The sequence below is a fragment of the Ranitomeya variabilis genome, chromosome 1, assembly GCF_051348905.1.
Source record: "Ranitomeya variabilis isolate aRanVar5 chromosome 1, aRanVar5.hap1, whole genome shotgun sequence".
Taxonomy (NCBI): Eukaryota; Metazoa; Chordata; class Amphibia; order Anura; family Dendrobatidae; genus Ranitomeya; species Ranitomeya variabilis.
Genome location: NC_135232.1, coordinates 303,208,694 through 303,224,166, shown reverse-complemented (window position 1 = coordinate 303,224,166; position 15,473 = coordinate 303,208,694). Strand labels below are relative to the sequence as shown.

Here is a 15,473-nt window from a genome sequence, read left to right as displayed (position 1 = left end):
GATGCCGAAGTCGTTCCCCTGATCGTTGGTCGCTGGAGAGAGCTGTCTGTGTGACAGCTCCCCAGCGACCACACAACGACTTACCAACGATCACGGCCAGGTCGTATCGCTGGTCGTGATCATTGGTAAGTCGTTTAGTGTAACGGTACCTTTAGCATGTCCCAACCTAGATTGTGTGTTATTAGGTCATAGCGCATGTGGTGACCTTACAACATATATCAGAAGAGATGTTTCAAGCTTAGTCACATCTGGAAGTCCTGGCTTGGCGTGAAGAAGCCTGGGGTTTCAAGAGTGAAGATCGGTACCCGAGGTCAGCTGGTAAGGTGAATGTTTTTTTTCCTCTTATTTACCTTTCGCCTTCGCCTCATTGGGGACACAGACCGTGGGTGTATGCTGCTGCCACTAGGAGGCTGACACTAAGTGATACAAAAAAAGTTAGCTCCTCCCATGCAGTATACAACCTCCTGCTGGCTCTCAGCTAACCAGTTCTTGCTTAGTGTCTGTAGGAGGCACTTGGGTCTGGTTCAGACACAAACGTTTTTATTTTATTTTTTACTTTTCTGTACATTTTTATTTTTTAATTAACTGAGTGAGGGGGGCAACAGATCCTTTCAAGGTTCCGATCTCCCCCGAATCATCAACAGGCGAGCACGGTGAGTATACCTCCCCGTACCCTCTCCTGCGACGTGGGAAGCCATGCCTGAGCTCACTTCAGGGGCGACGGTTCCTTCACAGTCCCGATCTCCCCACACCAGCAACGGGCGAGCACATGGAGTGTTGCCTCCATGTATCCTCTCCTGGAGCCAGGCCTAATGAGGGACAACGGGCCCTGTCCACCTGTCCATGGATGTACAGAGGCCCCTCTCCATGGCGTCCGAGCAGCCCCCACTGTCCCACCACTGTGAAAGCGGATGGCACAAGGAGGCGGACGGTTCCTCTCCACCTCCCTAACAAAGGGATGGTCGATTGAGGTTTACACCTTTATCCCTGCACTGTCCACGCTGCAATACCTGACCTGCAGCTGAACAATAGAGTGAGCGTTTTCCTCGGCGCTTTCAAGGTTCCGATCTCCCTGAACCATCAACAGGCGAGCACAGAGAGTGTCTCCTCTCCGTATCCTCTCCTGCGACGTGGGATGCCAGACCCGGGCTGATTCTTAGGGGCGATGGGTCCCTTCAAGGGCACCGATCTCTCCCGGAAGCCGCACCCGCACTAAGGCGGCTCCGCCTGCTTTTCTGGCGCTTCTCGCCTGCCACGGGAACGCTCAATTTTCTCGCCTCACTTCTACCGCTGGTATCGCCCCCCGCCGGCTGCAGAAATTTAGGCCCTGGCTTGGGCCTATTCATGGAAGTATTGAGGCTCCGCCCACATCGTCTGTGGCTCCGCCCCCCCCAAATTGGCGCTTCTCGCGCTTTGCGAGATTTTACCACCTCTGCAGCTCCTGGTGGCCATCTTGGTCCACCCGGCCGGCTCACACAGAGGCGACGGTTTTTGCATTAAAAGGGCACAACGACTCTATATCAGTACCCGTGTAAGGAGGTACCTGACCAGTATGCCCTGGTCTTAAAGGCACATGACAAGCATGCCCTGGTCTTAAAGGCACTTCACCAGTATGCCCTGGTCTTAAAGGCACATGACCAGTATGCCCTGGTCTTAAAGGCACATGACCAGTATGCCCTGGTCCTAAAGGCACATGACCAGTATTCCCTGGTCTTAATGGCGCACGACAAGTATTCCCTAGTCTTAAAGGCGCACGACCAGTATTCCCTGGTCTTAAAGCCGTATGACCAGTATTCACTGGTCTTAACGGCACATGATCAATCCGAAGGCGGTCACCCTAAAAGAGCTCAGGATCACTCCGCTGCTGATCCCAGTTTATCCCAGAGTACCTAGTCCCCCTCAGTGGACTTTGTCACTAACCGCAATCCATCGTTTCTCTGACCAAGAGATTGAATCCCTCCGTGAACCCTCTGTGGCTCGGAGTGCTCGCAGGACCGATATACAGTGGGGCAAAAAAGTATTTAGTCATTCAGCAATAGTGCAAGTTCCACCACTTAAAAAGATGAGAGGCGTCTGTAATTTACATCATAGTTAGACCTCAACTATGGGAGGCAAACTGAGACAAAAAAATCCAGAAAATCACATTCTGTTTTTTTATCATTTTATTTGCATATTATGGTGGAAAATAAGTATTTGGTCAGAAACAAAATTTCATCTCAATACTTTGTAATATATCCTTTGTTGGCAATGACAGAGGTCAAACGTTTTCTGTAAGTCTTCACAAGGTTGCCACACACTGTTGTTGGTATGTTGGCCCATTCCTCCATGCAGATCTCCTCTAGAGCAGTGATGTTTTTGGCTTTTCGCTTGGCAACACGGACTTTCAACTCCCTCCAAAGGTTTTCTATAGGGTTGAGATCTGGAGACTGGCTAGGCCACTCCAGGACCTTGAAATGCTTCTTACAAAGCCACTCCTTCGTTGCCCTGGCGGTGTGCTTTTGATCATTGTCATGTTGAAAGACCCAGCCACGTTTCATCTTCAATGCCCTTGCTGATGGAAGGAGGTTTGCACTCAAAATCTCACGATACATGGCCCCATTCATTCTTTCATGTACCCGGATCAGTCGTCCTGGCCCCTTTGCAGAGAAACAGCCCCAAAGCATGATGTTTCCACCACCATGCTTTACAGTAGGTATGGTGTTTGATGGATGCAACTCAGTATTCTTTTTCCTCCAAACACGACAAGTTGTGTTTCTACCAAACAGTTCCAGTTTGGTTTCATCAGACCATAGGACATTCTCCCAAAACTCCTCTGGATCATCCAAATGCTCTCTAGCAAACTTCAGACGGGCCCGGACATGTACTGGCTTAAGCAGTGGGACACGTCTGGCACTGCAGGATCTGAGTCCATGGTGGCGTAGTGTGTTACTTATGGTAGGCCTTGTTACATTGGTCCCAGCTCTCTGCAGTTCATTCACTAGGTCCCCCCGCGTGGTTCTGGGATTTTTGCTCACCGTTCTTGTGATCATTCTGACCCCACGGGGTGGGATTTTGCGTGGAGCCCCAGATCGAGGGAGATTATCAGTGGTCTTGAATGTCTTCCATTTTCTAATTATTGCTCCCACTGTTGATTTCTTCACTCCAAGCTGGTTGGCTATTGCAGATTCAGTCTTCCCAGCCTGGTGCAGGGCTACAATTTTGTTTCTGGTGTCCTTTGACAGCTCTTTGGTCTTCACCATAGTGGAGTTTGGAGTCAGACTGTTTGAGGGTGTGCACAGGTGTCTTTCTATACTGATAACAAGTTTAAACAGGTGCCATTACTACAGGTAATGAGTGGAGGAAAGAGGAGACTCTTAAAGAAGAAGTTACAGGTCTGTGAGAGCCAGAAATCTTGATTGTTTCTGACCAAATACTTATTTTCCACCATAATATGCAAATAAAATGATAAAAAAACAGACAATGTGATTTTCTGGATTTTTTTTTCTCAATTTGTCTCCCATAGTTGAGGTCTAACTATGATGTAAATTACAGACGCCTCTCATCTTTTTAAGTGGTGGAACTTGCACTATTGCTGACTGACTAAATACTTTTTTGCCCCACTGTACATGGTCCCTCTCCTACATGGGAGCCGTCGGCTAGCAGGGGCCGCAAGTATTCTAGAAACGTACAGGCATCTAGAAAGCAGAAGTTTCATTTCCTGATCTCTCTCCCCAATGATTTGCTGAGAACAAGGCTCTGAATATGGATCGGATATTGCCTTGGATTGCCAGAGCTTCAGAAAAGGATGGACTCGCCTATTTATATCATCAACCAAATTGACGAGCGATTCACTGGACAGAAGCCTCTACGTAGGATGCCATACCTGGTCTGATTTTTAAGGGCGGCGGGTCCCTTAAAGGGCACCAATCTCCCCACACCATCAACAGACGAGCACATGGAGTGTCGCCTTCATGTATCCTCTTTTGCATCCAGGCCTAACGCCAGACAACCTGCCCTGTCCACCTGGGGACATCAACTTTGGGGATGTACAGAGGGCACCCCTTTTTGGTGTCCGAGCACCCCCCTTTGCATCACCACTATTTAGCGGATGATGCAAGAAGGCGGACAACTCATCTCCACTTCCCTGTTAAGAGGATGGTGGATCGAGGGTTCCTAATTTTCTACTCTGTACCGTCAAAAGAGAGCGACGATGGCAAGAGACGGTGTTTTTCTGACCTGCTGGATACAGCCCCGCATTCTGCCACTTGGCAGACTAACCGGGTAGAATTTCTTGTGGTATACCTACCAGTATCCCTGCCCGATGTATCATCAATTAAAAATACCATGGACTGTCGGATAGCAAATCTGTTTCGTTCGATCTTGTGGCTTCGGGTTCAGCGCTCTACCCTTCCTTAGCCGCCACATGGGTTGCTTGGGCAATGCTCTCCTGGTCGGAGACCTTAACTACTTCGATTCACACAAGTAACCTTTCCCCGAAGACAGTACAGCTGGCCAATCAAATCTTCTGAGCTGAAGACTAACAAGGGATCGTATTTTTTCTACAGACCCAACCAGCAGTGGAAGGGTTGTCCAGGACAGTCTAGATCTAAGGGATCTTGGTTCCAAAAAAGGGGAAGGAAAAGTAAGACCAATCCCGGACCTCAAACTTCTAACAACCTTTGACAAGGTCCTCCTTTTTCGGATGGAGTTCCTCCGCTCAGCCGTTACTTCAACAGAAAAAGGTGGAGCTTCTGGCATCCATCGACATTCGGGTTTCTTACCCTCACATTGCTATTTTTCCCCTCTACAAAAATCCCTGCGCCTTTCCATTCGCGAACAGCATTTTCAAGTCATGACCTTGCCCTTCGGCCTGGCTACCACACCCAGTGTGTTCGCAAGGGTCATGGCGGTTGTCAGGTTCCTCTGGCACCGTAGTAGCGTGGTTGTCCTGCCCTATTTGGTCGACTTTCTAGCCGCTCTTCCAGGACTACGCTGAGTCGTCTATATCACTTGCGATACCCTCTCACCTGGGCTGGCAGCTAAACTTAGACAAGTTTTCCTCATTTCCAGCCCAGCAGCTCCTTTTTGAGGATGATCCTGCACAAGAAGGATGGTAATTCTCTCTCGAGTCAAGGTCTTGGCCCTTCAACAGGGAGCTCGCGCACTTGATCACTCATCCCCTCAGTTCATTCGATTCGCTAGGAGGGTTCTGAGGAAAAATGGTGACGACAATGGAAGCAGTTTCCTTCGCTCCGCTCGTTTTCAGCAAGTCAATCAGGCTTTCAAAGGGTAGTCCTGAGCTGCTTCCTCATCCAGGGCCTTCTCCTGGTCCAATGGTTATTAGTCAATACCAATGCCAGTCTTCTTCTCCCGATCATTGCTCTTGGGATCCAAAACGGTACGGCTAAACCTATAGCAGGTCCACTGTCTTCAGGCGGGTCACCCCATCCGACTTCAAGTGGATAATGCCATGGCTGTGCCATACGTCAATCATCTAGCAGGTACCCACAGTCAAGCGCCATGGCCGAAGTACCTCACATTCTCTGATGGGCCGAGATCTATCATTCAGTGATCTCGGCAGTACATATCCCTGGAGTAGAACACTGGGCGGCAGACATATTCAGCCATCAGGGTTTCTCCTCAAGTGAGTGGGAACTTCACCCGGAAGTCTTCCATCAGATCTGCCTTCACTGGATACTCCACATGTAGGTCGGATGGCGTCCAAACTGGACGCCAATATACTCAAGTTCATGGTTCGGCCTCGAGATCCAAGAGCATCGCAGTGCATGCTCTGTTCTTCCATGGTACAAATTTCCATAACCCCTCTTCCACTACTTCCGAGATCTTTTTGGAAGCAGAAAGGGCCCCAGTGATCCTGGGAGACCCGCACTGACCATGTCAGGATTTCTCGCTTGCAGTACTAGTATTTTTCCGTCTTATTGCAACAAAACTGCAAATATGGACTCCCTTGTGGAGAGTCTTCACCTGTGGTTCTTCCCTATCTCATACCGATAGCTTTTTGGGACTTTAATGATCCTGGGGGTCTTAGAGTAGACTCCTTTTTTGATCCGGACAGACTTTACTATCAGGGAAGGTCGCTCCCTTTTTTCTCTGCGTCCTTGTCATCCTGATGAGTCTTCAGAGCTTGCCGCTCTGTTCTTTCAGACTTTTTTCCTTATTACCATCAAGGCAAGGTTGTCCTCAGGCCATCCCCTTCCCTTGTTACCAAGGTGGTATTGTATTCCCACTGTTACAGGGGCATCGTCCTTCTCTCATCTCTTTCGGCTCCAGTCCACAAAACGGAATGGGTTCTCCATAATCTGGACGAAGTGAGTGCTCCGAGTAGGTACGTATCGAGGACGGCGTACTACCGAAGGTTGGACACTTTATTCGGGCTTCCCGACGGTAAGAAGGCTTCCTGACGGTCACAGGAAGGGTTTAGCCGTTTCATCAGCCATGTTAGCCTGGTGGATGCGTTTCACCATCCAGGAGTCCTTCCGTGCTACATGTCAGCCTATCTCCCTGTCTGAGGGCTCTAGGCACCAGACGTCAGCAAGCACAGCTGCAAGCTTGCGGATTCGTCCAGTCCGTATGCATTCTTGAAGCACTATAATTCCCACACTTCCACAGATGTGAGTCTGGGCAGGCGGACTCTGCAGGCCGCGGTGACGCACTTGTAAGTAGCGGTTACACGGGCCTGATCTATTGTTGTCACCACCCAGGGACTGCTTTGGGACGTCCCACGGTCTGTGTCACCCAATGAGGTGAAGGAGAAAAAGGGATTTTTGTGTACTCACCGTAAAATCCTTTTCTCCGAGCCATTCATTGGGGGACACAGCTCCCACCCTGTTATTAGCTTGTGCTTGTTTTTATAACTTGACATGCTATACTCTCATATATATAATATGACATGCTAGACGCTCATATGTTGTTATTGATCTCCTACTGCTTTCGCACAAAGCTGGTTAGCTGAGAGCCAGCAGGAGAGTGTATACTGCAGGGGAGGAGCTAACTTTTTTTGTATCACTTAGTGTCAGCCTCCTAGTGGCAGCAGCATACACCCACGGTCTGTGTCCCCCAATGAATGGCTCGGAGAATAGGATTTTACGGTGAGTACACAAAAATCCCTATTTTGTTGGCCTCATATGGTATAGTAAAATGGTGGCTCCATTTTGCTGAATTTGCGCACAGTGAATTACAAATAATCCGCATTTTGGAGGACACAGATTTTTGAAAAATTAGTGTAGAATTAAATTCCACTTGAATAAATGCATCCAACCCTAGTAAAGAATGTTGTAAGATTACATGTGGACAGTAGAGAAATTGATCAGACTGTCAATATCTCATGTACTATTACGGTAATATGTTGCAAAACTGCTGCTACAGTTTATTGGAACAGTTTTAGAAACTTTAGATGAGATAATGGAAGTTTAATTATTTTTCTTATTCAGATTATCCATTTATGGAACAACTTCTGACTTATGCCACAATGTGCTCTAAATTTTACAGGAACATGGTTGTGGCTCTTAAAGAGCTATCTATACGAGGAGACTTCAGGACGACAGTAGAATACCTCATCAAATTACTGGAGACCGAGAGCTTCCAAAATAATGAAATTGACACTGGGTGGCTGGATCACCTGATTGCAGAAAAAGTCCGGGTAAAATTGGCTTTTTTTCATATAAATTTTTTTGTGATCTTCTAGTATCTGCAGATGGCAATATCGTTCAGATACATGGCAAACAAAACCATTGATTTTAGCAGACAAGTATCTAATATGTGAAGGTTATCCAAACCGAGCACACAGACATTCCGTTTATTCAGGCCACCAGGGGTAAGCTGCTGCAAGAGGTGTTGGGAAGAAGTTTATTTTCCTCTGCCCATTGAAATACATGTTAATGTGGAGTTAGGTGAAAGTTTATATAGCTATCGTTAGAGGTGGTTTTTCACCAGTCTTTGGTCTCGAATTTACAACGCTTTCTGGCCATTTTATGAATTGTATACAATTTTTGTTTTACTCCTTTTCTTCTAAGCAGCCTCTATTTCTTATTGTTGGTTTTTGCTGTGTAAGGCTACTTTCACACTAGCGTTTACCTGATCTGCGGCAGGCTGCGGACTTCCCCAGTGAAGCCCCGCCCTCTGCTGCACCTCCGCCTCTAGCTCCGCCTACTTCTGCATGCGGCCCGCATGCGACCTCCGTACCTATCTTTAACATTAGGTACGCAGGTTGTGCCGCTGTATGCGGATGCTGCCGCATGCGTCGTTTTGACGATGTGGCGACCAGCGTAGGACGCAGCCTGTACCTTTTTTTTTTTTTTTCCGCATTGTCAAAACGACGCATGTGGCAGCATCCGCATACAGCGGCACGACCTGCGTACCTAATGTTAAAGATAGGTACGGAGGTCGCATGCCGGCCGCATGCAGAAGTAGGTGGAGCTAGCGGCGGAGTTGCGGCTGAGGGCGGGTCTTCACGGAGGAAGTCCGCAGCCTGCCGCAGATCAGGTAAACGCTAGTGTGAAAGTAGCCTTAGTCATATTATCTGTATAGTGCACACACAGATGGGGATATCGTACCCCTTTTATCTTTTTATAGCACACCCTCAGAGGCAGCAAAGGCATAAGGACTTTATACCGAATTGTAGTTGAGTGCAACACTTTAGGCCGAAACTGTAAACTGATCCCTCAAAGAACTGAAAACATGTAGTCATTAAGGACTGATTTAAAGGGGTTTCCTATTAATTTTTTAAATGCATTGGTCATGTTAAAACTCCTTATCACTCACCTTCTACTTTTCCAGCAGTGCATTTCCACTGATCTTTGACAGGTTGCAGTGGTGCAATGACAACTACAGCACATGTGACCTCTGCAGCCAATCATTGTGCTCAGCGGCTCTGCTATTGAAGGTGGCACAAGGCAGTGAGCACAGTGATTGGCTGCAGCAGTCACGTGCACTGTAGCTTTGATGTCACCTGTGTAGCCTGTCAGCAAAGTGTAGGTTGATATATCCCAACTGAATGTAACTGGCAGATTCTTAAAATAATGAGATTGAGCTAGAAATATGAGCAACCCAGAGAATAATAATTTAAAACTGAGCTGCTGCTTTGTATGATAATTAAAGTTGTTCTCTGACAGATTAAATGCATATTGGTAAGACTTAATTGCAAAATAAAAGCTTAAAGTGGCTGTCCTTTTATCAGGGCAGAATCAGTAGATGTCGACAGACATTTTCTCCTGTAAGACTGTGCTCTTATAGCTAAAAATGCTAGCGTTGTTCCTTAGTTATATCATCAAATGTTGCTCTGATGATCATACTATTACTTCTTAATGACACAATGGAGGAAATGGTAGTCTGAGAGTTCTCTGAAGACATATCCATGAATAACTGGCCTTTTTTGCATCCGAAGATGTGGCCTGACCGCTGGGTCCTTTGGACTACAGCTAACTGCTTCATATATGCTCATGCAGCAGTTAGCTCTGCTCGGGAGACCTGGCAGTTGGGTCTGATCTTACAGTGCGAGGACGGTCCATGTTTAACAGATGTGTGAATCAGGCCTAGTAGAAAGGAGAGGTACAAATCTGGTCACTTCACTTACCAGCATCTGCCTGCCCCCTCTTTTTCTGTCTTTTTAACATTACAGTGCCCAGAATAAGCATCCAGTCAAGGGATTTAGTTGTGCCTGGAAGGCATTTCTCCAGACTGTCATAGAGCGGCTTGTTAAAATTTTACTTCTTATGTTTTTCTAAGGCTGAGAAACCAGATACAATGCTTGGAGTGGTCTGCGGGGCTCTCAATGTTGCAGATGCCTTGTTTCAAACTTGTATGAATGAGTTCCTTCACTCATTAGAAAGGTAAAGTAATATTTTTTTATTTTCTTCATCTTTTGCACATGTGAAATATTTTGCAATGTTTTGTCATATCATTCTATTTTAGCCTTGCCAACAATGTGTCTAAATCTAAAGCAATCTTTTTTTTAACCCCTTCCCGACATGTGACGGAATAGTACGTCACATGTCGGGACCCCCGCTTTGATGTGCGCTCCGGCGGTGAGCGCACATCAAAGTCGCGACATGTCAGCTGTTTTTTACAGCTGACATGTGCGCGCAATAGCGGCGGGTGAAATCGCGATCACCCGCCGCTATTAACTAGTTAAATGCCGCTGTCAAGCGCAGACAGCGGCATTTAACTACCGCATCCGGCCGTGCGGCCGGATATGAGCGCATCGCCGACCCCCGTCACATGATCGGGGGTCGGCGATGAGTCAGGAAGGTAACCATAGAGGTCCTTGAGACCTCTATGGTTACTGATTGCCGGTGGCTGTGAGCGCCCCCCTGTGGTCGGCGCTCACAGCACACCTGCAAATCTGCTGTGTAGCAGCGATCTTATGATCACTGCTGCATAGCAGAGCCGATCGGGCTGTGCCTGCTTCTAGCCTCCCATGGAGGCTATAGAAGCATGGCAAAAGTAAAAAAAAAAAGTTTTTAAAAATGTGAAAAAAATAAAAAAAATATAAAAGTTTAAATCACCCCCCTTTCGCCCCAATCAAAATAAATCAATAAAAAAAAACCCCAACCTACACATATTTGGTATCGCCGCGTTCAGAATCGCCCGATCTATCAATAAAAAAAAAGCATTAACCTGATCGCTAAATGGCGTAATGAGAAAAAAATTCGAAACGCCAGATTTACGTTTTTTTGGTCGCCACGACATTGCATTAAAATGCAATAACGGGCGATCAAAAGAACGTATCTACACCAAAATGCTATCATTAAAAACGCCAGCTCGGCACGCAAAAAATAAGCCCTCACCTGACCCCAGATCACGAAAAATGGAGACGCTACGAGTATCGGAAAATGGCGCAATTTTGTTTTGTTTTGTTTTTTGCAAAGTTTGGAATTTTTTTTCACCACTTAGGTGAAAAATAACCTAGTCATGTTAGGTGTCTATGAACTCGTAGTGACCTGGAGAATCATAATGGCAGGTCAGTTTTAGCATTTAGTGAACCTAGCAAAAAAGCCAAGCAAAAAACAAGTGTGGGATTGCACTTTTTTTGCAATTTCACTGCACTTGGAATTTTTTTCCCGTTTTCTAGTACACGACATGCTAAAACCAATGATGTCGTTCAAAAGTACAACTCGTCCCGCAAAAAATAAGCCCTCACACGGCCAAATTGACGGAAAAATAAAAAAGTTATGGCTCTGGGAAGGAGGGGAGCGAAAAACGAAAACGGAAAAACGGAAAAAGCTCCGGGGGTGAAGGGGTTAAACAGACAATGAGGACCATTGACATGGGTTATGAGTAGTGATGAGCGAGTATACTCGGTACTCGGGTTTCTCCACGCATGCTCGGGTGGTCTCCCGAGTATTTTGGCGTGCTCGGAGATTTAGTTTTCGTCGCTGCAGCTGCATGATTTGCGGCTGCTAGACAGGTTGAATACAAGTGGGAATTCCCTAACAAACATGCAACCCCCACATGTATTCAGCCTGTCTGGCAGTCGCAAATCATGAGCTGCAGCGACGAAAACTAGATCTCCGAGCACGCCATAATACTCGGGAGACCACCCGAGCATGCTCGGAGAAACCCGAGTAACGAGTATACTCGCTCATCACTAGTTATGTGCTTGCATATTTTTGCCAAAATATTGACCAATAGCTCTTTTTTTATATATACATATTTTTATTGCACAATATTCATTTTTATGCAAGATGCAATCAGGCACTTTATTGATGGTTTGGGAAATTTGGCATGGCCAGGAAGCATTGTAACGCAATTTACCTGCAGAGTAACTCTATAGCGTTTTAAGAGGTGACCGTTTCCCTTTAAATCCCCACTAGTAATATTGTAATATATCTTTCTAGGGGTCAAGTCCTTCCTGCTGCCACACTACTTAACATTGTGGATGTTGAGCTTATCTCTGAAAGTGTGAAATATACTCTAAAGGTAAGCCTGTTTTCATTGTGTTTTTTTGTAAGATGCTGTGATTTAGGCTGTGTTCACATTACTGTTCTTTTCAGATCTTAAATAGAAAATTTATTCAGATTTTATGGGAAGAATAGAGCTGCAACCTTAAGGCCCCCAAAAGCCTCTGAAACGGCCGCTCTTTATAATTATAATCATTGGATGCCTCATCAAAAGGAATGATTGTTCTTCATAATCCTCATTTTAACCAATCGCCTGTCACTGCTTTGACCCCTACATGGCTGTGTGTAAACTGCAAGCTAGACTTTTTGTTGCTTGCTTTCAAAAATGACTTTCTTCGTGCCAGTCCATAAAAGCAAGATTTGTGGTGTATTTGACTAATATTTGTCCTGTGGGCAGATTCTCCCATTTGAGCTGTGGATCTCTTTGGCTCCTCCAGAGTGACCATGGACAATCTTGGCTGCTTCTCTAATTAGGGCTCTCCTTTCTTGGGAAGTCAGGTGGATGGCTATGTCTTGTTAGGTTTACAGCTGTGCCACACTCCTTCTATTTTTGGATGATGGACTGATCAGAGCTTTGGCTGTCTTTTAATAACGTAACCCTGCTTTACTCTTCTCTGCAACATTATCCCTGACCTGTCTGGTGTGTTCCATGGTTTTCATTATGATGTTTAATCCCTAATGTTCTTAAACAAACCTCTGAGGCCTTCACAGAACAGCTGTAGATATACTGAGAATAAATGACACACAAGTGCCCTCAGTTTACTAATTATCGGATTTTTAAATACAATTGGTCACTAAGGATTTATTTAGGGTATCAGACTATAGGGGGCTGAATGCAAAAAGGTACATTACAATTTTCACATTTAGGCTGTGTGCACACGTTCAGGATATTTTGCGGGGTTTTTTTCGCTATAAAAACGCTATAAAAACGCATACATATGCATCCCATCATTTATAATGCATTCCGCAATTTTTGTGCATATGTTGCGTTTTTTTTCCCCGCGAAAAAACGCATCGCGGTAAAAAACGCAGCATGTTCATTAATTTTGCATATTTTTCACGTTTTTACCGCTATTTAATTGCATTGGGAAAGCTCCGGAAAAAAACGTGAAAAAAAAAAAAAGCGGTAAAAATGCAGAAAAAACACATGCGGATTTCCTACAGAAAAAGTCCGGTTTTGTTCAGGAAAATTCTGCAGAAAATCCTGACGTGTGCACATAGCCTTATAATTTTAAAATTATTAAACCTTGTATAATTTCATTTCCACTTCTAAAATACTTGCTATTTTGTGTTGATATATCACATAAAATCCCCCCCCAAAAAAAACAAAAAAAAAAACTTTTCATTTTGTGTGTGTAAGGTGAAAAAAAGTGGAAAAGTTCACCAGCATGAATATTTTTTCATGGCTCTGTATGTGCATTAAATGACAAACTGTATTTTACATCACTAGCCTTCAGGTGTATATTGCATATATATAGTCTGTATTCTGCTCATGTATTTGCAGCCCTGTTATCTTATTTCTGAGTAGCTTCTGCTTGTTGTATAACCAATTCTATAGTATCACATCTCTTAAATAATAGTTTTTTGCCTTAAATAATGTAATTGACTGCACTTTTTAGTACAACGGAATCCCACATAGAAGAAAGGCTTATTATAATAGGAGCAAATGGCAAACAAATGCAACTTGTATGTTGAACTGATGCCTTCAACACGCTATAAGCTTAAACTGTTTATAGGGTTTTTAACGTTAATAAAGAAGTATTGCTATGAAAATGTATCACATATACACAGGACCTATATTTTAAATAATATTTCTTACGAAGAGAGAAGAGAAGCAAAGTAGTTATGTTACCAGGATATTATATTTATTATATATTTATAGATGTGTTACTTAAATGCAGGTTGCCCGACAGTCTCTCACTACCTATGTGATCATCATGAATAACTCTCACATAGAAATAGATGTACATCGTTTGAGTGACGGGGGTCTGCTGCTGTCTTATGACGGGAATAGCTACACCACTTACATGAAGGAAGAGGTAGATCGGTAAGTATGTCTTTAGCATTAATTAGAAAGACTCAACTCTGTAACACTTCCTCTCCCCCACACTGACTGCCAGAGAAAAGAGCAGTTAGTTAATCACAGTGAGGTCTGCTGTGCTGCAGCAAATGTAATCACCCTGCAGTGAGGAGAGTAGACTGTTTTATTATGTCTTGGCTTGTTTTCACATTGCGTTCAAGCACCCATTCAGTAGCCCCGTTCAAGCATCCGTTCAGACATAGGCGCCGACGGTCCATAGACTATAATGGTGCCAACAAAGAAAATGTTCGCTCTGCCATGCATCATTTTCTGGTGTATATGCCTACTGGATGCGGACACTTAGACGCAGTCTACTACCTCTGAAGTCCGCCTCCAATAGGTGAAAACTCTCCAAAATGATGCATCGCAGGGCGCATGTTCGCTCTGACGACATCATTGTAGTATATTGCTCTGTTGGCGCATAGGTCCGAATCCTGTTTTGCTAGGGTTTTGGTTTTAAGCCTTGATGGGGCCACCGAATGGGTGCCTTAAAGCACTCTTACACTGAGCCTTATCTAAGTTATTGTGTAGGGTGTTCTACCAGCTTACGGTTTGTCAGCATCAGAAAAAGGAAGAAAATTCTCACAGTGAAGTCTCTCAAGTAATTAGTACTTGGACTTAAAAATAAGTTTAAGAGATATTAGCGATCAAAATAGTTGACACTTGAACAGTTGATTTTGTTTTTAAAGTTAGAAAATATGATTACAAAAAAAAAAGATTTTGGATACTTGCCCAACATTCTTTTTCTCAAAGCCTTCATTGGGTGACACAGGAAAACATGGTTGTATGCTGCTGCCACGAAGAGGCTGACACTAGGCAGAATAAAAGGTTGACTCCTCCCCATCAGGCTACACCTGCCATCTGGCAAGGAGCTATTCAGTTAGTGATAGCAGTAGGCGAAGCCACAAGAAGGAATAACCCTAACTGGCCCTATACAGGCACAAAAAGGGTGGGTGCTGTGTCCCCCAATGAAGTCTCAGAGAAAAAGATTTTACGGTGAGTACACAAAATTTTCTTTATTGCTTCATTGGGGGACACAGGGAATCATGGGATGTTCTTAAGCAGTCCCTAGTGTAGTGAAAAAACAGCTACTCTCAGATCTAAGACTGGTCCACGTTTTGCGGCCCCTGCTGACATTAAAAAACGGACATGTCAGCGTGTTTTGCCCACGGACACACGGTCCATGGAAACACACTGATGTGTGTACGTGTCTCTGGTACGTGTGTAAAGTGCCACCACATGTACCAGAGACACGGACGTGTGAAAGATGCCTAAATCTGGTATCTCTGTAATTGCACCGACCCGAAGAATAAAGTCACCTAATCACTTATACCGCACGAGGAACGACGTAAAAAATAATTAAAACCAATTCTTCACCTGCTGTTTTATTTCTTCATTCTGCCTCCCAAATATCGCATTAAGGCTCGGAGCACATTTATCCTGCGCTGAGCTCTTACACCAGGGTTTCTGTGTAAATCTCTGAAATAGGTGATTCA

The 15,473-nt window shown here is 45.0% G+C and overlaps 1 protein-coding gene across 6 annotated transcripts in view; it reads left to right on the top strand.

Moving 5' to 3' along the window:
- Positions 1–15,473, top strand: part of ACACB (acetyl-CoA carboxylase beta) — a 240,050-nt gene that overhangs the window by 94,572 nt on the left and 130,005 nt on the right. For all 6 annotated transcript variants that reach the window (XM_077295957.1, XM_077295946.1, XM_077295937.1 and 3 more), the window contains 4 exons: positions 7,489–7,639; positions 9,724–9,827; positions 11,835–11,916; positions 13,799–13,944. In XM_077295957.1, coding sequence (XP_077152072.1) covers positions 7,489–7,639; positions 9,724–9,827; positions 11,835–11,916; positions 13,799–13,944 — 483 coding nt within the window. The remainder of the gene's footprint in view (positions 1–7,488; positions 7,640–9,723; positions 9,828–11,834; positions 11,917–13,798; positions 13,945–15,473) is intronic.